Source organism: Cololabis saira, chromosome 21 (genome assembly GCF_033807715.1).
Source record: "Cololabis saira isolate AMF1-May2022 chromosome 21, fColSai1.1, whole genome shotgun sequence".
In the NCBI taxonomy this organism is placed as follows: domain Eukaryota; kingdom Metazoa; phylum Chordata; class Actinopteri; order Beloniformes; family Belonidae; genus Cololabis; species Cololabis saira.
Genome location: NC_084607.1, coordinates 21683793 through 21708222, shown reverse-complemented (window position 1 = coordinate 21708222; position 24430 = coordinate 21683793). Strand labels below are relative to the sequence as shown.

Sequence of the window (24430 nt, the reverse complement as noted above, 5' to 3'; positions counted from 1 at the left end):
ATGTAGCGGCTGACGCAATGAAATTCATGTTTTCAAGAAATGCATGCATTTGTTTATTTAGATCTGCTGGAGCCTATCCCAGCTCCCCTCTTGGACATACTATTCTAGGGTCCAGTTTAATCAAACCGAATAAGTGAAGACTCCTCAGACATTAGAGATGCTCCAGTGTTTATTATAATTGGATTTACTGAATATAAAAGCAAGCAGCAAAACAAGACCACTTGTTCACGCTGTAGAAGCACATAAGTATGAGATAACAAAGGAAACATTAAATTTCACAACCATAATAGCTTCCCTTCGGGGATGAAAACTGATTAGCAAAAACTTCAGCTCAATGTTAAAATCATTAAAATCATGCCATCACATGAGGACATGGTGGCTGACAGAACTCACTATAAACAGAGGAAAAAGCGTCATGTCTGTTAAGCTCACAATGCTAATTTCACTGGACATTTAATTTGCTGACACTTTATCAATTAAATTATACATTATATACATAAAAAAAAACTGAGCACCTGACTGTGAAAACCAAAACACTCAACTGTTACAGTGGCCAGGAACATCTGTTAAAAACTCTCAATCACACAAATACAAACATCAAACCACAAGCTCCAGTTAACAAAGCCAGAGTCCAGAGATGTTTAAAGATAAAGCAGTTATCAAGACACCCTGAGCTTGGATGAAAAGATGATGCTCTGAGTGACATTTTCAGGAATGTATGCTACACTCAGTTGGTCTCCATACTGATTGATGCAGAATGTGAGCTGGTCTTTTTTTTTTACCAAGGAAAGATGAATGAGGAGCCTACAGCTGCTTTTGTTAGACTCTCGCAGAAGGGTACAATACCGTTACACCTCATGGGACTTTTTCTGTGCAGAGGAGGCTGCTGGTCTGTACCTGTGAAAGCAGTCTGAGAGCTGCTGTAACACTGGCGACTCTGCTGCGGGGCAGGGATGACCAGGACAGTGAAAAGTCTCCTTCACTTCAGCTGGCTGAGAGGGGGTGGGGGTTGGGGGGGCATTGTGGGACGTACTGGGCAGGCATCCTCCGCTGATCCACACAGGTCGAGGTTGCAACCTCACTCTCATTCTGGTTGCACGCTGGAGTTCCAGGAGAAGAAGCTGGGCAGTTTGAAGATTGAATCCCTGCGGCCCGGATCTGGCAGCGTTAGGGTTTCAGGAGCAGACTTCTTCCTGGGTCGCTCCTTGGGCACCGACAGGAAATCAGGGGCTTCGGTGGAGAGGGGAGTAGACGGGGCGCTGTTGGGCCCGCTCCGGGTGCTGGAGGGCAGGGGCGTCTCTGAGATGGAGATGGCGGGGGGGAAAGTGCCAATCTTCAGATTGGTAGCCTCCTGCGTGGCACGCTCAAACTCCCTCACCTCCTCCATGGTCATATCTGAGGGGTTGGAAACATTACACACAGGCGTAAACGAGCCGAAAAGTCGAAAAGTACATTTACATGTACACAACAGTAAACCATGGATACTTTTGCTGCAAAGGACAGTTTCTCTAAAAAAGATTCATTGAGAGGGCAGAAGTTGGTCATGAAACATTCATCGTCACATTTTAGGAAATATTACTGTTTTCCACAATTTAAGAGTGAAAAAAATAGTAGTTAGAAAAAGACAGATGATGCAAGTCTCAGCACTTTATAACATTCACAGGAGCAAAAATGGTCTTCTGTGTTTTTTGGCAGCAATAATCCCTCTCCCATTGTTACAGAGGAGGATTAATCATGCATGTTGACTTGGGGAATAATTCACTTGCAGAGATGAGAATGGGTCCATTGTCTATATTTAAAAAACTAAAGATATGATGATGTCAGCTTCTACATCAGAATAATAATTGTAAACACACTTCAAAATGCTAGAAGAGTCAAGAATTTCCCAAAACTGGAAGCTTTGTGCAGGGACAACAGATCTAATCAGACAGACTTTTAGGTGCCCAAACACTTGCTTTTAAATAATTTTCCTTTTTAGTAGATTTTTTCTCCCCTTTATTTGTATAGCTGTCACTTTAACTAAGATTCTGAATGAGGTGCCCACTTTTTTGCATGCCACAATAGTGTCATAATTCCATCAGGCAGTGACTGTTTGTACCGCAGTCTTCGCTTGTTGCTCAGGAGATAAACAGACCTTGACTTTGCTTAACTGAACATTCAGTTATCAACTCCATCTCAAATAAAAAAAGACGAACTAAACTGGAAAAAAAATTCTCTGACTTTTCAACAGTCTGTCCTTAGTATCTGTTAACAAAAAGAATGAATTGTTGTCAAAAGACAAAACTAAACCATGTCTTCTCGACAAGTGCCGCTGCCATCTCAAATCCACTCACCGATCCACTCATCCACCCAGGCAAAGGCCTGTCTGTGTCCTAGAAGCAGGACATCTCGGATCACCTTCGCAGAATTGGAAAAGAAAAGTAGAGAGTGAAGGAGAAAAATGGAGAGTCACAGTTGAAGACGTGTGGAGAAGGAAATCCAAAGTAACATGTGAACCATGCTTAGCTTAACTCTGAAGATGATGGAGAATGTTAAAAACATTTTTGAGTTCCCAATGCTCTGTTTGTCCTTCATAATATCTGATCAATATGAGTCATTCCTTGAGTCAGCTCATGAGTATTGGCCCTGACTGTGTGTGTGTGTGTGTGTGTGTGTGTGTGTGTGTGTGTGTGTGTGTGTGTGTGTGTATGTGTGTGTGTGTGTGTGTGTGTGTCTGTGTCTGTGTCTGTGTCTGTGTCTGTGTTTGTATGAGCATGCCTCAGCAAAGCAGGGAGCAGAGACAGATTGTGCCTCATGCAGGTGCTGCAGAGAGCCAGGTAGAATGGGTTTGGAGAATAAGAGATAAGAAGTGTAAATGTAGCAGTCGGGGATAAGTGTCAGGGGTGAACAAAGCAGATATTGTAGAGGGTGAAAACAGCTGATCTGGTTCAGGGCTGAGCGTCACATGTTTGCAGAGCAGAAATTGGAAGCCTCTGGCAATGAAAGCAGCACTCTGCACAAATCCCAAAAGTTTGGAAAAGAACAGTATACTTAAGTGAAGGTCCAAAAGAGAAAAGAAAAGAAAAAGAGAAACCCTGACCTTGTGCACAAACTGCTCCACGCGTGTTTGCAGGCCCCACACTTCAAACTTGACTGTGACCAGTTTGTACGAGCACATGATGGGGTCTTGAGTGTCGATCCATCCTTCCTGCAGACTCCCTCTGTTAGTCTTCTTTGATTTGAAATGCCGCAGGTCCTGCAATTTAAGAAAAACATTTTCATTAAGATTTGCAAATAATACAACAAATTCTAATAATTTATCCATCAGACTCTTGTACACTCACTTCCTTTAGGAACAGCTGCATTCATTACGAGACTCATGCAGCGTACAGACATGGTGCACAGACGAAGTCCCTCACAGAAAACGTGGCGTGCATTAATCCCTGCTCCCTGAGGACTAATTATATCCTGGTGTTCATTGGTCCCGGGGGGGGGTGCGTCTGACTGTGACAGAAGTTACAGGGGGAGACATGGCGCTCTGTTCCAGTTGTGATGGAGGCAGAAGAGCTCTGTTGCATGTGAATGTGCATGAAATGCATCATCCATTTTATTGCAATGTGTAATGATGCGTAAACCAATTAATTAAATGATAAATCTAATTCCAATATTAAACTACATTATTTATATATATACACAAGTAGAGCGTCTTCTTTTGACATCATTCTTTAAGCAGTTGGAGTTATTTTCTTATTCTTTATAGAGAGGAAACCTTTTCTATATTTTGTTCAATGCCAAGGTAAATACGTTATAATACGAATAGGTGGCTTTATTTTTTTACATATTTGCATCTATACCAAATATTTTAACTGTGTGTTCAATATGTGGGACAAACCAGTTTAGCATCTGGACAATTGTGCAACAAAGCTTTGCCTTGTTTTGCAGAAATGAGCAAGGCATTCTCTGAAAACGATACGTCAACTTGATGGCAGAATATATTCCTCCATAACCTACATACTGTATACTGATCAACATTAATCAAGTCTTCATAGATGTGTGTGTTACCCATGCCATCATGGATGCTGGCTCTTGAACTGTTGGCTGATTTGGAGTCTGATGGCATGTCTTCTTCTTGAGCATGGTTGATGCAACACAACCGACTTTCCTAAATAACATCCACTTCTGATCCATGAGACAACAGGGCAGAGTTCTACTCCACCTCAAGCCATTTTAAAGTGCTACTTACAAAGTATATACGTAATACTTTGTTAAATTTGAGTTTGGAAAGTTAGTAACCACGTGTTTTATGAGACGTCTGTACAGACCTTCATGAGGAAAAGTAAGCATGCTGAGCAGTGGAGTACGCCAATTCTTGCTAAACCTTAATGCCTGATGTATGAAATAATAGACAGAAAATATATGTAATCTAATTTGAAGTTGTTATTATATATTGAAATTACAAATACTTCAGTTTTGTCTAGATCAGGATTAATGTATTTTATTCCTAGCATGGCAGCCCAGGCTTCCATTTGTGGTGAAGTGAACTGGGTTCCCTCACAACGGTTACCAGAGGAGCCGAGCCCACGCACGCGTCTGTTTTCAGGGCTGTGCTCTCTGAGGGTCACGACCCTTCAATATTGGTTTTTGTTCTCGTCCCCTGCTTATAGTCGTTCCAGTGTTAAGACTCAGCACTGAAACAAATTGATCTATATTTTCTTAATGTCATCAGTTTGTGACAAATGTAAACCCTTACTCGTACCGCCTTTCGCAGAGCGATGACCCCTCCTTATCTTTGATTGTTAAATCTGGAGGCTTTCAATTGTCAGATGTGGTTGTGAAAGTAGTTGAGTGTCATTCTCAAATGCACACACCTGAGACAGACATTACACACACAACTCATTCTTTATTAGTTAATCCCTTTTTAAAAAGCAATTTCTCTTTTGTTTGAATCAGGGAAATATAATATGACTTAGAAGTGGGTTAGAATCAAATTAAATTTACATCGGCCATCTGATATCTGTGTTTACCTCTGGACAGCATCTCTGTGCTATTCTTAGCTCTGAGTCTAAAAAAAGCAGATGATCATTAAGGCTGCTGGGAGGTGTTTGTATGTGTTTGTAAGCGAGGGTGTCAATAATAAAATATCAGTGCGGTTCTGGCTCCTCTTGATTATTAATAGCTCAGCTTCTTATGACCATCATGTCCTGATAGATGGCCTGACACGTGCATACAAATGTCAAATCACCAGTCGATGTCCATCACCTCCCCCGTACGTGTCCATCCATCACTGGGAGAAGGCAGATGGCCAGCCGCTGGTGCGAGTGACAGATAACTCCAAATCCACCCCTCGTCTGCAATTCTCATTTGTTAACTCCTTGCTTTGTTCTCATGACTCCATGACGCCTTCTTTTCAGTTTCTCTCCGTACAATGTGTGAGTGTGATCCTTTATTTAGCAACAAAGCTTTTCTCACCTCTGACTCCTTGTAGTGGCGCTCTGGGATCTCATCAGAGGCAATGTCCACAACACACACCTCTGTTTCCTCCTCTCTGGGCTCACGGCCAAAGATCTGAAGGGCAGGGAGCAGTTAGGTTTGAGAGGACAGTTAAATGTGATTGCTCAGAGTTACTTAATATGGCAGTAACATGTATGCTGTAAATGCAAAGTTGCAAAAGTCCTAATCCAGCCGGTAAAACCTCCCACTAAGGTTCCCTGCATGAGTTTCCTTCAACTCTTTTGGTGCTTTACACAGTTTTGCAAAGACTTGTCTATGTTATAGCACATTGCTGCTGCTGCCGGAGGTGGAGCGAGCCCCTTGGCATGACCCTGCTCCTTTCCTTCATGATGTGTGCATCTTTTGAGATTAGTATTAAACCTTTGCGCCACTCACTTCCATGATTTGAAGTTGGGAATGACGGCGAGGAAGGATAATTCTACTGCGATCTGGGCCTGTGATGTCACAATATCCTGCAAATCTGAACAGCTATCTGACGTGTTGGGCTGTCCAAAACTAAATGACAGGGTCGTGTTATGCTGGAGTTTTCGATTTGATGGACACTTCTGATACCCAGATATTAAAGGGCTCTTAAGCACAGGAAAGTATGTTTTTGTTTTTCAAAATATGAGCCCTTTAATATTTATATCCGTTATATTGCTATTTTGCATTTTTCAAACTCTGTGATGAAACCTATTGTCATCAGTCTCCTTCTGTCTCTCTGTATCTTAAATCAACAGCATTCAACTTGTCCATTTTTAACTTTTCACACAAATGGTTTGGTTCAATAACTAAAATTAACTAAACTAAAATTGATGGATCTGCAATTGAAAGAGTGTATCAGTTTAGATTTTTGGGTGTAATTATAGATGAAAACCTCACATGGAAATCTCAGGTAAATGATGTTAAAACTAAGGTATCAAAGAATATTTTTGTTTTGAACAAAGTGAAACATGTTTTACATTATAAGACAATGCGAATTTTGTATTGCTCACTTATTTTGCCTTATTTTAGTTATTGTGTCGAGGTTTGGGGGAATACATACACAACAAATATCAAGCCTTCGTTTATTTTACAGAAGAGAGCAGTACGGATCATACATAAAAAGGAGGCAAGAGAACACACCAATGGACTCTTTATCAATGCAGGATTAATTAAACTTAAAGATATTGTTGAGTTACAGACTTTATTAGTTATGTTCAAGGCAAAAGGCAGAATATTGCCTGAAAATATACAACGTTTTTTGTGGTTAGTTCAGAAAATAAGGACCATAGGAGGAAATTTGATTTTAAACATCCATTTGCACGGACTACTTTAAAACAAATGTGTATTTCAGTATGTGGTGTAAAATTATGGAACTCCTTAACAATTGATTTAAAGGATTGTAAAAATATTCACCAGTTCAAGAATTGTATAAAGACAACATAATCAGACAATATGAATTTAACGGGTAAAATATCTTTTGTTGTTTTTTTGTTTTTGGTGTTGTTGGTGAGTTATTGTGTATGTTTTCTTATTTTTTGTTTTGTTTTGTTTTTTTCATTATTATTTTTTTTTGTATTATATAAGCAGTGACTTTTGAACAGACGGACAGACCATTTTCATATGTATTGTTTAATTTTTTTTGAGAAAGGGGCTTGTAATATAAGGCTTTCTTCTTCTTGCCCCTTTTCGATCATGGAATGGAACATGATGAATGAATAAAATTGAAATTAAATCCTTTGCTCCGTGGTGTGAGAACAGAAACAGAAACAATGAGTTACCATGAATCACATAAATAGCAGAAGCTTGCCGAGGTTTGGCTTTGAAAACAACACAATGGATCTGAAAGTAAAGAACATGGATAACATGATGAACTCCTTCTGTCCTTCTGGTTTCTCGCTCAAGCTGTGAGTACTCAGTACTTTCCTCCCACGTGACTCACTTTAGCAGTTTCACAACTCCGGTCTCAATCACCCTTGATTAAATATTACACGCCTGTAACATAAAGTAAAGAATGGCAGGCAGATAGAATAGAGAGGTTACTAAAAAAGATGAGGGTAATCAGAAGCGAAACAACAACCGTGACAGGACAAATGGAGGAAGTGATAAGCTGTTAACTTGAGAGCAGAAGGAGCAAGCCCTTCTATTGAATGCATCTGCACCCCTATTTCTTGGAGTGAATGTCAGATGTGAACTCCTAATCATCTGTGAAAAAGTAATTATGTAGATGCAGCTCCCATTGCCTGCCACCAGGTAGAGCTGTAACCTTTTTGTTTTCAGGTAATGTGTGGAGCCAGGCAATATTACATAACCTTCAGAATTGCACCTCATGCCAATCAAAGTGTGAAGCGGCTCTGAAGTAGAGGTGGAGAAAAAGCTAAGTGCTTTTAACTGACTTGAAAGACTAGAAGAATCCAAGGACACTTTTTTATGTTGTTGTTGGAAAATAGCAAACATTTCTCAAATATAGTTAAAATTGAAAACACACTTCTCCCTCAACAACATGACACTTTGAGCTCTACTCACATTATCATTGCTCCCTTTATTATCCTCGTACTTGGTCTCAATGTGGATGGAAAACTTTGGCAGGAAGGAGCACTGGGGGACATAGAAAAAGACTAAACAGTGAGAAAATCAATATCCACTGTGATCATTTTGCCGCATGATAATTGCTCTGCTTTAGTTTGTTTGGAACAGATCATGTCACGCAGGATGACAGCTGAGACTAATTGATCATCTCGGTTTCACAGTTTCATCAGGCAAAGCAAACACGTTGTGATTGATATTCTTTTACTTTGTACTTTTACACCATCACACATGCCTCTGTTCATCATGTACAGACTCAAACACAAATATTTTATTGCTTCAGGCCATGTTGAATGCTGCACAAGAGCTCTTTAAAACACAGCGACTTGATCGGATTAAAGATGAACACGTCTAGTTCTCAAACAACCAGAGAGTTGGGTACTGGTTACATAAGCTGTTGATGTACAAGCACTTGCGCGAGTGTCTATGTTTCTGCGTGGCACAGCAGCATAAAACGAGAGGAAGACATCAATTTGGCAGCACTGGAAAGTGTAAGATGTAGGTCTGGATACTGTGTGAGTAGGATACTGGAAGAGCTCACTCTTATTGTAATTACCGTGTAAGTCAGTGGTGCTGATAGCAAGCTGGCCAAGGGAGTCTTTGAATGAGACCAGGAGGAATGTGTGCACAGGGTGTCTGCAGTTTAGTGATTCCGATGAAGGAGATCAGCACATATATGTGACACTAGTTGAACAAATCTACAAAATGAATGGGCATTGTTCTCCGAGGACCATAACTGTCTGCTCCAAATGTCAACATATTCCATTGGTCAGTTTTGAGATAGAAGCCAGGATTGTTGCAGACATTAACTTCATCATCAGCAAGCTTGGAAAAACCATAAAACATTTCTAAATTGAATCAACTTCAGGATAGAGCGTTAACACACAAGCACACTTCCACACACACTTGAAACGCTTGTTTAACTTTTAATTCTGACTCTTAAGAGGCTCTTAGTCCCAGTAATTTGAGATCACTGTGAGAACTGCTTTGTTTTCTCAGAACCTTGACTTCTACCAATCTCTTTCCTTCATTTATGCTTCAGAAAATAAAATAAGTTAGGGGTGGAAGTGCGTGTGATTTGTGTGTGTTACTTTGTCAGCAGACACCTTACAGGGCATGTCTCCTAATGTCCCAGAGCAAATCATTACAGCCTTTTTCCGGCAACAGTCGATTAACCAGTGCGACAGTTTAGTGCTATGGGCTTCGTTAATGTCTTTGATAAGAAATGTCCTTGATCAGTTCATATTGACAGCTCAACCAGTGCGGTATGAATGATGCTGAAAGTACATGCCACCTTTTGTCTGGACCAGAAGGTAAGGCCACAACAAGTCAACTCACATTTTGACTTATTTTGGCATAAATGAAACAGATGCAAACATACTAAAGGGGTTTGCAGCCTCACATGACATCTGAGACTAATTGACCGGATGCAAAGTTCAAAGATCCTGAACACCTCTCTCCTTCTGGAGGTTACATCCCATAAGAGGGATCAGTACATGCCCACGAGCCCGAGTTGATGTGCCAATTATGTTACTAGTTCAATTTTGTGTCTCTTTCGCAGTAGTCAGCTCTCTCAGTTTGGAACATAAGGGATGAGCCCTGATGGGGAGCTAAGCTAACAGCTATCAGCTAGGCTAACAGCTAATAGCTTGACTAATAGCTAGGGTTACAGGTAGGGAGTGGCAACTCTGGCAAAAGCCTTCCATCTAAATAAACTGAAGTAGATTACGTAATGATGCAAATCATTCATATATTGTGATTGGATGGTCTCAGCAAGGGGCACGTTATAATTGCGTCCCACAGCGATATACCGAGACCATGTTGGGCATGTGCATTGTGATTTCAAGCAGTTCATTACCTAAACACGCGTCAGAGAGCCGGCCCCATTTAAATCAGTCTTCTAATTACATCTCAATAACGTTACACTTAATTCAAGGCAGCATATTGCTCCATAACAGCATTGGTGGGGGCCGCTACTACTAGCCTCAAATGCAAGGATGCCAGTGCAGCTAGGGTAAGAACTAGTAGCGAGGATCATATAGGAACACATTTTCACCTTTCGAAACAAATCAAACCTCAAAAATGTCAATGCAAGTTTCAATGAGGGACCCCTGTTGGTACATTTACTACATGTTGTCTTTTCACCAGGTGGTTGTCATCACAACAATAATAATAATAATAATTAAAGCTGCAAGCAGTGATGAACGGGCCCTCGCACCATTGTGCACGTTCAGGCGTGCTGCAGTGGAAGCGCTTGTATGACTTGCATGTAGATGTCTTCAGGCCTGGACATTTAGCGGATGACACCACCCACGACTCTCTATATCAAACCATTCAAAAGTTATGGCAGAAAAAAGGATCTATCAAATATCGACCAATCAGAAGAAGGGGCGGAGCTAATTTGCACCAATTATGTTCAAGGACTCAAAACTGAGTCCGATGACACCACCCACGACTCTGTATGTCAAACCATTCAAAAGTTATGGCAGAAAAGTAGGAAATATGGACCAATCAGATGAAGGGGGGGCGAGCTTTTTGGCGTCTATCGTCGCCACGGTAACGCTTTTGACTGAGAAAAGTAATGCCCATCGTCGCAGGATCGAGACGCACATTTTGATGTATAACACACCTGGGTGCCCGTTACGGTTTGGGCCGCATAACGGCCGAAGAAATGGCATAAATTGCGCATAATTACACGATTAATTCAAAATGGCCGACTTCCTGTTCGGTTACAGCCATGGCGCCAAGAGACTTTTCTTTAATTTGCGACATGATACAGGTGTGTACCGATTTTCGTGCATGTACGTCAAACCGTATTGTGGGGCTTGAGGCACAAAGTTTTCCAGGGGGTACTGTTGAGCCATTAGGCCACACCCATTAATGCAAACCATTAAATATCACATTTTTTGCCAGGCCTGGCTTTCGTGCAAAATTTGGTGTCTTTTAGGGCACGTTTAGGGGGGCAAAAAGGCCCTCATTTCGTCGGAGGAAGGATAAAAACGAGAAAAAAAAAAATCCTACAGATACACTAGGGCCTTCGCACTGTCAGTGCTCGGGCCCCAATGAAAAAAAATAATGATCATTATACATCAACTATTGTTGGTTGAATCTCTAAAATGTGTGAAATTTGAGATGATGGAAATTTCATATATCAGTGCATTTAGTACAAATCAATAAAAGAATGATGATGAGCAAGTTGAATAGACAAATTCTCATAAATATGCACAGACAAATTACAACGGCATTACTTGTCGCTGTAAGAAACCACATATACAAGAGAGGAGCCTGCTTAGTGGTTGAGACTGAGCTCCTGAGCTCACTTAAGAACCCTCCTTGCATGCAAGATATCCTTCCAAGCACACATTTCTCTCTAGTGATTTGATGGCACGAGTGCTCTCTGATTTAGCTCTGCTCTTGAAGTTAAGTTCTGATTCATTGAATCAGCCCATTGCCACCGCGCTGAAAAGCAAAATGCAGAACTAAACATTTACCTGTTCAATGCACTCTTCAGCTCGAAATGACAAGAAGTCAGATTCATTTGAGTGGGCAGATATGGACTTCAAGAGGGAAGTTGCTTCAGAGGGTATAAATCCCTTCCAGTAATTAGCAGAAACCCTTGCACACATGGAGATGTCTTAAATGAGTGTAAGAAGTTACTATGGGAACACTAACCTGGTCTCCTGTGAAAAGCATGATCTCTCCTGTACACAAGGCAATTTTTTACTCTGTGGCTGCTTATATCTGGAACAGCAATTGATGAATTTGTCCATGAGAATATAATAACTTGTACTAGCATGCATTGATTTCCTCTTTCCACTTGACATAAACGTGATAGCATGATGTCGCTCCTCTCTGGTTCTTTTTCCTACCAGCTGTTAGCCGAGCTCCCCATTAAAATTCTTCATGATTCTCTGAAGTGAGAGTGTTGTGGCTGCTGGCTACTGCATGTAACCAACTAGCAGAAGTATTACACACCACTCCACTTAAAACAACGACAAACTATAATTTTCACTTTAGGGTTACAGAACAGGTTAAATGATGTTTCATCTGACCTGAGACCTTCTTAAATTGTCATGAACTTAAGTGCTTTACTAATTTTCAGAAGAAAACAGAAAACATATAGAGGAAATCAGTAAAAGTAAATGAATAGTATTGCTTTCGCTAAGAAAATGGACTCTGAAGGCTGCTTGAGCCATTTACAATAACACATTAGTAAATAACACAAGAGCATTCAAGATATAGTTCCAGCCATGTGCAAAAGTTAATACCCTCTCCTTTACACCCCCCCCCCCTTTCTCTCTCTCTGTGTGAAAACCTCAGACAAATAACAACATATATCAATTTTCACCATGCCATTATTTATTTATGTGGGTAATGGCAGAATGACTAGGGCACTGAAAAAACTTTATTATTTTTACATCTTTCAATTACTTTGATATAAGTTTTTATGTGTGCTTTGGGCCATTGTCCTGTTGCATGACCCATTTTCAACTAAGCTTTAGCTGTTGGAGACATGACTTCACATTTATCTCTATAATACGCTGGTGTATGGAGGAGTTCATGGCTGACTGAATAGCTGGAAGGTGCCTCATCGCACCTGAATTGTCACATTTGACAGCGGGAGTAAGGTGTTTTACTTGAAATGCAGTGTTTGGTTTCGGCCAAGCTCAGAACTATGTGTTAAGCCCCCCCCCCCCGCCCCTCGTGCCCCAAAACAAATAACAACAAAAAAATCCACTTTGGTCTCATCTGTCCACTTAACATTGTATTAGAAGTCTCATGGTTGATGCAGTTTTAAAAACACAAGTTTTTAAAACAACATTTAAAAACTGTGCTTTAATATTCTCTTTAGAAACGGTAGGCTTTCTACTGGGAATATCATGGACTTTAACATTCAGCATTCTGACAAAGACCTTGAGTGTCTGAGAAATATTTTTTCGTTTTAAACTTCTCAGACCACTGCACGGTCTGACCCAGGGGTGAACTTGCTGAGACATCCACTTTTTTAAAGATTGCCAACTTTTATTGATTGCTCCCCCCTTGAAAATAATCTGACTCACTGTGGAACGCTGAACTTCAAGTTGTGTGGAAATATTTTAATAACCTTCTCCAGACTGATGTGTGGCAGCAATGCTTCTTTACGCTCACTGCATATATCTTTCCCTCTTGGCATTGTTTTTAAGACATGCCTGAATGCTCCAGACCAGCAAAATGGCAAAATGTCTGCTTTTACTTTTTAACACATTTCTTAAAATGTTTTTATGTAAAGGACTTTGAATTGTCTTGGACATGAAATGTACAAACAAACTTCTCTTGCCTTTCACAGAGGTCTGCACATTGCTAATAATCAATGTAACAAGGGCCGATGATTAGCATCACCTGGCTTCAACTTATCCTCTTCAACCCTATGGCAGCAGTAGGTGGATTCTTATTATTGCCCATTTAAGTTTTGTTTTTAGGTTTAAAAAAAAAAGGTAAAAAAAAGGTAAAAAAAACATTATATTCTGAATCTCTTTTTCAGAAGCTGAAATGTGTTTGGACAGTTGACTCAATAGCTGCTCAAAGAAAGCTGTTAGCTATCCCTTCATCATTTTGTGACTGACTCAGCAGGACTGTCACACTGGCATTCACATTTACAAGCTGGTTCTGCATTATGTTTCTCTACATTTACCCAAGCAAGTGCTCATCAAAATGGCAAGCATGTTGAGCTTTGTAAAAGCCGTCTTGAAAGCATTTGATCACCCTGCCCCTCCAACAAATACTGGACATGACACAGTCAGGCTTTGGTCATTTGCAACACAAATTACAGCTACTCATTACAAACCCTATTCAGCATGATGACCTTTGACCTCTGCAAAGGAAGGCATACAGGCCAGCTCTTTGAGCAATCAAAATATGTGTTTGTGTTTCCATCCACATGGGCGCAGACAAATTACTCACCGTGTACTCTGACCATATTATCCGCAGGGGACATCAGTATAATGGACAGGGATGGGAGGAGGAAGACAGGCAGAAGAGAACAAAGAAATGAAACGAGCATGAAAAGAGGAGAAAGAAAAATGGGAAAAGGACCATTAAGCCTCAGCAAATGCTCTTCAGTTCCAGTAAAGACACATTAGAGGACATCATTTTGCTGTGACAGTTCCAGTTTCAAAAATCTGTGTGACTGATCATTTCTCATGTGTATGGTGCTGTAAAGGGAATATTAAGTGACATATTTGTCACATGAACAGACAGATGAGCTTCTTGTCCATGCACAGTTAAATCTATGCTCTTTAGAGTAATTAAACATAACCATGAGTCAGTGATATTTGCAGGCTGCTGTATTTTATAAGCATCTCAGACTGTTCTGAATCTTCTAAAAGATTGTTAGCTGATAAACAGCAATGATGACATTTTGACTGACATCCACAAAAAACAACTTAACAACTTTTTCTGAGCAACTCAAAAGATTTCAAAACAGCTGTCAGAGGCTTTCACAAATATCGGCACAATCGTTGTGGGATGTTTGAGGTTTGGAATAAAAAAAAAAGCTAATGGATATTGCTTTGTGGCATCACCAGATGATGAAAACAGCACTTAAAAGGTCATATAACATGAATATATATATACTCACATATATCACGTGAGACAATATTCTAAACATCTGACAATGGGATACATTTTGCAAAAAAGAAACGCATTTTTTCACATCATCATCCTCTTGGTCAGTAATACAGATGTGAGATTTTTTTCTCTGTAACTTTCATCTTTAAGTACAACCAAAAATCATGCAGCGAGAGTTTTAAACTTCACTCTTTATCGTTACACTATTTGCAATTGCTTCTCTATCTTTTCGGCCTCCTGGTGATCCCATATTCCATCTGCCAGCAGGTGAAACCGTTCATGTTTCTGTGATTCAGGAAATGGAAGTTACTGAAGCCGAAACGTTATTACGGAGGGGATAGTCATTATCGTTAGAAACAGCGTCTATCATTTCAAAGCAGTTACTTTTTCTTGCTACTCAGTTTACTAAATGTGATAAATATTGGGGCAAATGTCAGCCTATGATTTTGCATGATTGTACACATTTAAAAGAGTGAACATAGGTGCATATCCAGGCTTTACCTGTGATAGTGTATGGATAATAGTTCCAAGCCTTCTCTGTGACGTAGAAGATTTTAGGGACCACTGCTCTGGCCCAACTGGGCAGCTTGCTGGAAGACAGAGAAAAAAAAAGGACAAGAAAGGTAAGTAAAATGGAAAAAACTAAATAAAGGAAAAATAACTGAGACACTGTCGCTTGCTGTGGTGTCAAAGTATTCCTCTCTTAAAATGTTCAACTCCTTTTCTTCATCCTGTCAGCCAGAATGGAAAATGAAAAGTAAAAAAAAAAAAAATAGAGAAAAAACCAACCTCAAGCTATGTGAAGCCTTAATGGAGGTGATAGAATGCGGCCCTGATGGCCTGTGGGGAAGCTGACTACACTGATTACGCCCTGTACCCTGCAAGGGTTTTCATTTGAGCTGTGATAGATAGAGCACGGGACATCCAGAGCAAATAAGAAGGAAAATACAAAGGGAAGGCCAATTGATGGCACAAATGCTTTCCCGGTGGTGAGCTGATGGAAAATTGTGAGATCAAAGTTTTGAGAAATACACAAATGCAGGTGAATAGAAAAGATTGACTTATACTGAAACTTTATTGAATTAGCATTGCAGTTTCAGTATAATTCCCGATTGGCAATATATTCACAGGGAACAGGGGGTACTGACATCCATCACTGAGTTCAGATAGAAGCAGTTCAACGCTAATCATATTTGGTCTTCTAGCCGGGGACGCTGTGGGTGCTGAGTGCGTGTTAAGTTCCAAATTAACTTCAGCACCCACACCCTGGGTGGGGTTGGAAAGGGCCTTTCTGTGTGGAGTTTGCATGTTCTCCCCGTGTTCCCTTGAGTAGCTAATGTGAGCTACCCTCACAAAAACATGCAGCAGTCCTGGGCTATACATGACCCCTCTGGCCAACCGGCGCGCCAGATGGGGTGGGAGGATCTGGCCGGAATAACGTGATCCTTCCACGCACGACGCCGGCCGGAGAAACACCACCCTGTCTGGTGAAAAGAAGCGGCCTGCTCACTCCTCAGGTAAGGAGGAGACTTGAGCTCAGTGCAGGGCCCTCCCTGGGTTGGCAGAGAGAGCAATGCCCAGGACTGTAGGAGCACTGGGTGATAAAATGGAAAAAAAATCGGGATTAAAAAAAAATAAAATAAAATTATATATACTGGTATATATATATATATATATATATATATATATATATATATATATATATATATATATATATATAAGAAGAACTGGATACATTAGTCAGTTCAGTTGTGCCAGGTTTCACTTTCAGGATAATTCTGTTTTTAATCAGACCCTGAATATTTAAGCACCTACTCTGTCATCTTCTTTTCTTATATTGTGTCAGTAATACAGCTTCTTTTCTGTGACTCTGGCAACAAAGATATGAGACAGATGGTGCACTCCAGTCCCTCTGTAATGGTCTGTCAAACGGCCAGGGCAGTATTCAAACAGAGCAGACTGGTCACATGTCTTCACACTGCCTTATTTACAAGCCGCGCAACATGCAGTGTACACACACTTGCACAGGCTGCAGCTATAACACAGTAACAGGTGTCCGGTGGGCGGAGACAGGCAAGCACCGCGGTGTCCGACAGCGACTGCTCAAATTAACCATCACTTACACTGACCTCATCTCTCTCTGGCTCTACACGCATACAAGCACGCCTTAAGATTTAATCATTTGGCTCGATAAAAAATAATTTCTTAAGTATAAACTTAGAGGATTAGATGAGTTATGTAAATGATCTTTTAACTGTATAAAATTAAAATGAGTTTGGATCAGAAATGTGTTTGTCAGCAGCATTATTCTTGAGTAAAGAGGAACATAACACAATGTGAAGAAATGAAAAAAACTGCAGCAACACAGGGACAGGCTTCAATTCACATGGACATGGCACTTGTCAATTTCATGAGTAAAAGCTGTTCACATTTATTCCATGAGTGAATAGTAGGTTACGTTAACAGTTAATAGCTACATTAAGTAAATCTGCAAAGTTTTTTATAAAAAATATTATTATTAAAGCCATGTGTTAGGTTTTAATCTCTTTAATCTTTTAAGTGGGCTGTCTAATCCCGAACCACTTAAAATAAATGAATAAAGATAAACTGAGGAGTGAAGTCTTATGACACTCATCTGAAAGTAGGTCTTTATTATTAATATATATAAATATATTTCAGATCTGAGTCAAAGAGGACATCTTAACTGATAAGGCAAAATGTTCATGTTTTCACCAGCAAAAAAGTAGAGGAACTCCTCGGATTTAACAAGTTTTCTGCATTATTTGCTGGTAAAGGTAGGGTAAGCAATTTCTGGTTGATGTCACAACTGTTGATATTTCACATCCTTTCAAGCACAAACCCTCACCCTGTGATTGGCTGGAGCAATATTTTGTTCTCCTTATTTTGTTCCAAGTGTTTACTCACAAGACCGGTACTAACAGATGCTGGTGAAATACTCACTCAGTGCAGTCACATGCACATCTAAATCAAGCTATTGCAACAATCTGGCTAAGGATTAAACTGGAGATTCAGAGAAATCATAGAATACATGCGCGAGAACACAATCGATTATTGATTGAAGTGCAATCGACTCTGCCACGCTAGGTGGGGCCACACTTTCGCGCTAGCGTTCTTCCAGTACAATTAGTAAAATAAGCATGAAGGAGGAAAACAACATGCGAAAGAATGGACGCTAATGATGCAGCAGCTCTGTAAATTTCGTTCATACTAAGCCTGATCATGGTGCAGGTAAGATGCACACAAAGTTTTCCTCTTCTTCTTCTGTTACTGTATTGTTGTGATGCCGTGACTGTTGTTATTCACGCTCCCGCGGCTCGTCACTTCTGGAAGGGGGAGTCAGTAGCTCGGTTCAGCGTGGGTTGCGTACACATGCCGAAATAACTTGGATTAGGACACATTATCTGGCAGTAACCGCTCGATCTCAAGAGCTTCAGTTTGGCCCGGCTAAGGTGTATACGTGGCTTTTAAAAATTTGAAATCGGTCGGATTAAGGCAACAATTTGACTTTCTGTACTGATTGAATGTGGAAATAGTCAACTGGGTTAGAAAGGTTTCTGAGAAATTCGGCAAGGAGGAATGGTCAAAAAGTTCTTCCAAAAGGAATTGAAAGTGTTTACTTGAAGTCACTGCTGCCAAAGAAGGGTCTAAAAAAACAAGCTGATACCAAGAGGTTCACATACTTTTTCTTGCCCCTGTATATGACTCATATTGTAACAAGGAACCGGCTGCATCTGTGTCACTGTGAAATGAAACGCTTGTGATTATTAACGTCTGCTTGATTGTGACCGTTCCCTGATAGAGTACTTTGTTGAACTGAGCTGTTTGGCCTGTTTTTGTACATCAGTACAGTTTCAGGACTTCACTTGAAGAACTGGGAACTCCCACTGACATTATTGAGGATTGCGACTACAGACTAATTTGACCAATTTAGTAAATCTGCCCACAAAGTGATTACAAAGGTATCTGCGTCACTGCAATCACTTCCTAATTTGGGGTCTTTATATTCGATATCAAAAACTTCAAGCGGGCATTTTTAATATACTATAAGATGAAACACTCAACTGTTTAGTGAGAAGTAATGCAATTAATGTTAGAAACTAAAGTTTTAAAAAGACTGGAGAGTTTTTGTATAGTGGCATACTCATTTAACTGTATACTTGATGCCAAGTCCTATAATTTTCTCAGGATCCTGAAATATGACGTAATTTCTTAATATATTTCTTTACATAAACTTCAACACATTGATGGGGTTAGTGATTGTCATGGAAACGACTCAGTGGATGGAATTATGTTGACCTTTAAGGGGTGGCGTTGTATATCATATGCCATCATACAGCACAGAAGTCCCACTTATATTTCAAAGAAAATCAATAATTTCAAATGGCATTACTTTGACAGAATTGCTTTTCCTAATGGATTTGAGCTCCAGCCAGTGTTTGGATTTATTGTGCTGACTCAATAGGCAATAAGAATAAGCTGCTATAGAAGTAACCACTGATTAATACGCAAACCCTCTAACATAAAATACCCACTTAATCTTTATATACAGTCCTTGTCAGAGTTGCAGGAGTGGTCAAACAAAGTCTTTTACTATTAACCAAAAGTGCTGCAAGTGCAGGATACCTAAACAACAGTGATACAACGATCAAAGGAAGGGAGGGATGAAAAACAAGACAATATCTAGAGGCTGACAAACACTTAAAGGATAAGGAGACACAAGTGTAGATGATTACAGCAGAGGAAGTCACACACCAGGGAAAGAGCTTTCAAAATAAAGCTAAACATAAAACAAGAGTTCAAACAACAAAAGAAAACAAAGATAAAATGAGAAATTAAAAAAGCAGATAAACCCATAATTGGTGCTGTCAAGCGATTAAAAAAATGGAGTCAATAATTCATTAGGATCTGTAATTAATAAATATAATTAATCTCTTTTTTATTCTCACCTAGGAATTGCCCTCAACTTGAGTTGTTTTCCTTTAAATTTATCACATTATTGTGGCAGATCAAAAGATTGATATGTAACCACAAAAAAGTGGCTTTATAAAGTTTTTTTTTTTTTTTTTTTTTTTTTTTTACAGATTTGAACAGATGCAGTCCTAGCCATTTACATCCATTTGGCAAGAACATTCGGCATCCAGACATGCCTCTATTTTCACTTCTCTTCTCCACTACACTCACCCCCCCATGCCCGTCCAGCTACAATGGGAGTCTACCAGCGTAGCTAAACACGCCCAAACACAGGGACAGCCAATCAGTGTCCACTTCAAGGTGTGGTTGACCACCGCCCAAACTCAGATTTCAAAATAAAGGCAACTCACAAACAGAAAAAGTAAAGTTAGAGATTAAAAAATAGATTAAGCGAAAAAACATAATGCGCTAAATATGCCTGTAATTAAATAATTGCAATTAATGCGCTAATTTGACACCCCTACCAATAATCAAAATCAAGACCATGAAAGTCCTCCCAGTGTGGAGCACAATACATAAGTAATGCTTCACTGATCAACTAATCCTTCCCTTTCTCTTCATTAAAATTCCTCCCAGCTCAATTATTATCTTTGTTAATATCTTGAATAAAAGAAATCTGACAAGAACTAAGTCTGCTTTTAGCAAGATCCCCCTTAATCAGTCAATAGCTTGTCATGTTTCGAGAAAATTCACGGATAAGTGTAAAAGGGCTGCAGAAATACATAACTATATGGTAATCTAAACCAAAACAAAATAAAAAATAGTGCTTAGTGCAAAATCTCTCATAACATTTGCTGATATCATGATTATTTCCACCTATAAGTATTCCTGTCCGGCTGCTATTTGGATGAGACAGATTGTGAATATTGACATGAACAGATAAGATGATTCCTGATGGATTATTATCTTTTACCATCAAAGAGTGCTGAAAGAGTGTCAATGACAGTTCAGTGATAGGAATTATCATAATCTTTTCTTCATCAATTCTCTTCTGACAGCTTTATCGGCAGAACATTAATAACGAGGGGACTTGTACTCCAATGCTGAGGATTATTGGTGTCAGGGCTTTGACATTTCCGTAGATGAGGAAATGTTTCTCCTGTGGCAGGCAAACATTGTCATATATAATCATAAATAGAGATTAAATATAATCTATGTTATCTATTGAGCAGATTTATACCCCACAAAATTAACAGAGACATTCAATAACAAACATTGAAGCAAATTCTTTTAATTGTACTTATCAGGCATAACATCCTGCATAAATTAGTTGTATTTATCCAAAATAACCTCTCAAAAGGCCTTCAGGTTGCTTTGCATTGGCTGCTGCTCATACTCTCTCAAGCAGGGATGCCTTTCATCTAGGAAGTACATTTTTAAAGTTTGGTTAAATGTACGTTTATGTTGCTAATCGTGAAAAAAGAAAAACAAACTATAAAACCTCACAGACATTGATTGTCCACAAACTAACAGGAGCGTGGCACTCACTTGTTGAGGTAGATTCGTTTCTCTGTGAACTGGCCCGATCCGTGCTCCGGATCGTCGTACGGCTCGTTTTGCACCACCTCCACACCTTCCCCGCGTTCACTCTGCTCATGACTGTGCTTGCTGATCATGTACAGCTGGCCGATCCGGTACTGAAAGACAGACGGGAGACAAATAAAAAGAGAGGCTTGACGTTAGATTACTGAATTTATTCAAGGTAATGGGACAGTCAAACAGGGATAAAAGACTGTACTGTTTCACTGGCAAAAAGTACCTGGATGTGCAGGTGACTTTGAGTGGAAAGGTTAAGCAAATGAGTCAGATGTATAATTTTATAACCACCATAAAAATAAAAGCCAAAGGAAAAATACCAGGATTAGTGCGGATGTGCATATATTCCTAACACGTGGGGACGGTTGCAATTGAGGAGGAGCTGCTTGCAGTAGCCAGTACTCGAGTTGTAAAAAAAGATCAGGGGGGATGGTGGATTTTATCATATGGGGACAGATGATTTGTGCTGATTACAAATAATATAATATATTACAAATAATAGCACTGACCAAAACACCTGCAGAAATACTGCAGGAATGACAGCAGTTAAATGCAGCCTTCTGTAAGCTTTAAATATCCACTGGGCTTACATCAAATACATCAAAACACAACAATAAAAAACAGTTTTCAGAACTTATCAATATGCCTCTGTAAGTAAAATGGATCACTGCAAAAACTCAAAATCTTAACAAGAATATTTGTCTTATTTCTAGTTAAAATGTCTCATTTTAGTAAAAAAAATCTCATTACACTTAAAACAAGACTCATCACTGGAAAAAACAACAATTTTCACCTGTTTCAACTAGATTTTCACTTAAAATAAGTAGAAAAATCTGCATGTGGAACAAGATTTTATTGCTTGTAATGAGAAGATAAATCTTGGCAGATTTTTCCTACTTATTTCAAGTGAAAATGTACTTGAAACAGGTGAAAATTGTCAAATAAGTTATTTTTCTGGTGTTATCTGGTGTTCTGGTGATGACTCTAAATGTTGAAATAGCAGTAAAACCACATTCATTGATGAAATGACATAAGGGATGGAAAGGGGGGGTAGCAGTTTTACAGGGGGATGATTTTGGCCGTTTTTATTTCAGGGGGGATGCCATCCCCCCTCATCTCGAGTACTGAGTATAGCGACAAAGACCTCACATCAAGTCATGAGCAAAAAGCACAACAACAGGCGAGGAAACATCAGCCAGTTGGGTGACCCTATCCTACAATCCCTTGTGACACGTCAGTCAGCACCAACAATCTTTCACTCATCACAGGCCGACCCACTTGGTCCAGTCATAATGTCAGTTTGAGCCACCTTGACAGCCTGGACTTGTCACATGCCAACTATTTTCCATACATTTGGAAAACGAGAAGTACTGGAGTGAGGATGCTCCGGGACAGAGATTTCCAACTGCTCCGAGACCTATTTTCAGGCCAGAGAAACTGATACAGCCATGACGGTGACTTATGCTGCTCTGCTGGAATGCTGAGGGATCATGTGGGACTCAACTGACACATACTCCCAACGTGGATAGCTGTGTTAAGCTAATGGAAAAAAAAAAAGAAAAGGACAAGGACTGTTGACTTGTCCACAAAAAGACACCAACTGAGAGTAGAGAAATGTGATAGTCTAGTGGAAAAAAGAAAAAAGGGACAGCGTATTTCCAAATGTTTCCATCTGCTGACCATGACAGGAAAGCAATTAGCTGGAAGATAATTCCCAGCTGGAATGTTGATGGTTGTGGTCGTGTTTCTGACTGCACAGCTGTTGGAGTCCGACACTGTGTTTCTGTCACAATGACACAGTCACAGACCAGGAGTAATAGAGGAAGGACGCCTATTTGGACAAACACAGATGCCTCAACAAATTTAGAAAGCATAGTGATCGATTGATCCATCAAATTTTCAATTAATCACAAATTCTGGCTTTTCACTTGTTGACTTGTTTGCTTTTTTCTGGATGCCCTGCGAGTTTCCTCCTAAAAAACGCTAAAACCAGAAAGAAAAGTGGCTTTGGATCAATCAGTAAATAGATAAACAGCAAAAAACAGCAGTATTGAGGCGAGCCATTTTGGTAACAGTGCAAAAAATACACTCGGTAAAAGGAAAAAGGTACTTGATATAGGGGTGGGCAAAAATATTGATACGGCAATATATCGCGATACATATTCAATGTATGTATCGCGATATATTGCCGTATCAATATTTTTGCCCACCCCTAGCTGCACTTTATTTTGTGATTTCAGTGTGGGTGAGACACTGAATTTTATTTTTGTCATTTTGTATCTAAGAATAATGCACACACTGCACTTTTCATTGTGTTTCAGTGTGTTTTTTCATGCAAATATGTTGCATAATTAAAATGGAAAGTTTGAATTACATTGTTTTGACTCAGTCTGTCCAATGCATTATCACTATCATCTGATGTACATATATACAACTTGGATTTTAAGATGCGTAATGCATTTTTAAATTTTTCGGTGAACTATGTAGAATATCGCGATATATCGGGATATATCGCATTATCGGGATATCGCAATTTGTATCGTACCGTGGCTCAAGTATCGTGATGCGTATCGTATCGTGAGGTCCTTCCCAATACCCACCCCTGACTTGATATATGTGGGATGACTTCGGTAGAACAGATTCAAAGTGCAGACACAACAGTCTAGAAACAAAGCAAAGACAAATATTAAGAACAACACCATCAAAGGAGAAGAGCAGTTAAAGGGCAAGTTCACTCCCATATCAAGTGCTATTTACTTTTATATTGCTCTATGGTGAGTCCATAAGAAGAGAGCAGCCTTAACGATGATCACAAAATAAAAAGGAGCTATATATTTGGAGAATTCCCTTTTCACAAATTATGACATTGTTAATTCATAAAATCTGAAAATCTTGACCAGTTCCATATGTATTTTCTTACTTCCAAGATAAAGGTAAAATGTCTCTATTGTGACTTTTGTTAGTGACTCTATGTAAAAGCTGTTGTCCTTAGATTTTGTGATGATGATGTTTGCTGTGTTTTTTTATTTCCACTAACTGGAAATGGTGAACCACGATAAGGACATCAAAACGCTGCCTCATTAGGCAGAACTTGTTTGAGTACACAGATGTATATAGATGACGAATCGCAGCAACAGATGGAAACCGAGACAGAGCCGTGGGCTCTGCTACTGAGGGAACCGAGCTGCCGGAGGTGCCGCACCTGCACCCACTGCCGGAGCAGAGGGAGCTGCTTTTGCTGCCGGAAATTGGACCTCAT

General features: G+C 39.7%; 1 protein-coding gene across 1 annotated transcript; it reads right to left on the bottom strand.

The window, feature by feature from the left end:
- Positions 1 to 151: 151 nt before the first annotated feature.
- On the bottom strand, positions 152 to 24430 carry pitpnc1a (phosphatidylinositol transfer protein cytoplasmic 1a). The gene is made up of 9 exons (XM_061711203.1): positions 24374 to 24430; positions 21124 to 21272; positions 15145 to 15233; positions 13978 to 13985; positions 7978 to 8049; positions 5449 to 5544; positions 3080 to 3235; positions 2334 to 2397; positions 152 to 1395 (listed from the first exon to the last, which is right to left on the bottom strand). The coding sequence occupies exons 1-9, from the start codon at positions 24428 to 24430 to the stop codon at positions 1085 to 1087; spliced, it is 1002 nt and encodes a 333-aa protein (XP_061567187.1). The 3' UTR covers positions 152 to 1084.

Bases quoted from the DNA above. Each gene is read 5' to 3' on its own strand.
- pitpnc1a (XM_061711203.1), bottom strand. From the start codon at position 24,430: ATGAGGTCCAATTTCCGGCAGCAAAAGCAGCTCCCTCTGCTCCGGCAG. The intron at 15,234-21,123 runs GTGAGTGCCACG...TCTGTCTTCCAG, and splicing joins AAACGAATCTACCTCAACAA to CAAGCTGCCCAGTTGGGCCA. The intron at 2,398-3,079 runs GTCAGGGTTTCT...AATTCTGCGAAG, and splicing joins TGGAGCAGTTTGTGCACAAG to GTGATCCGAGATGTCCTGCT.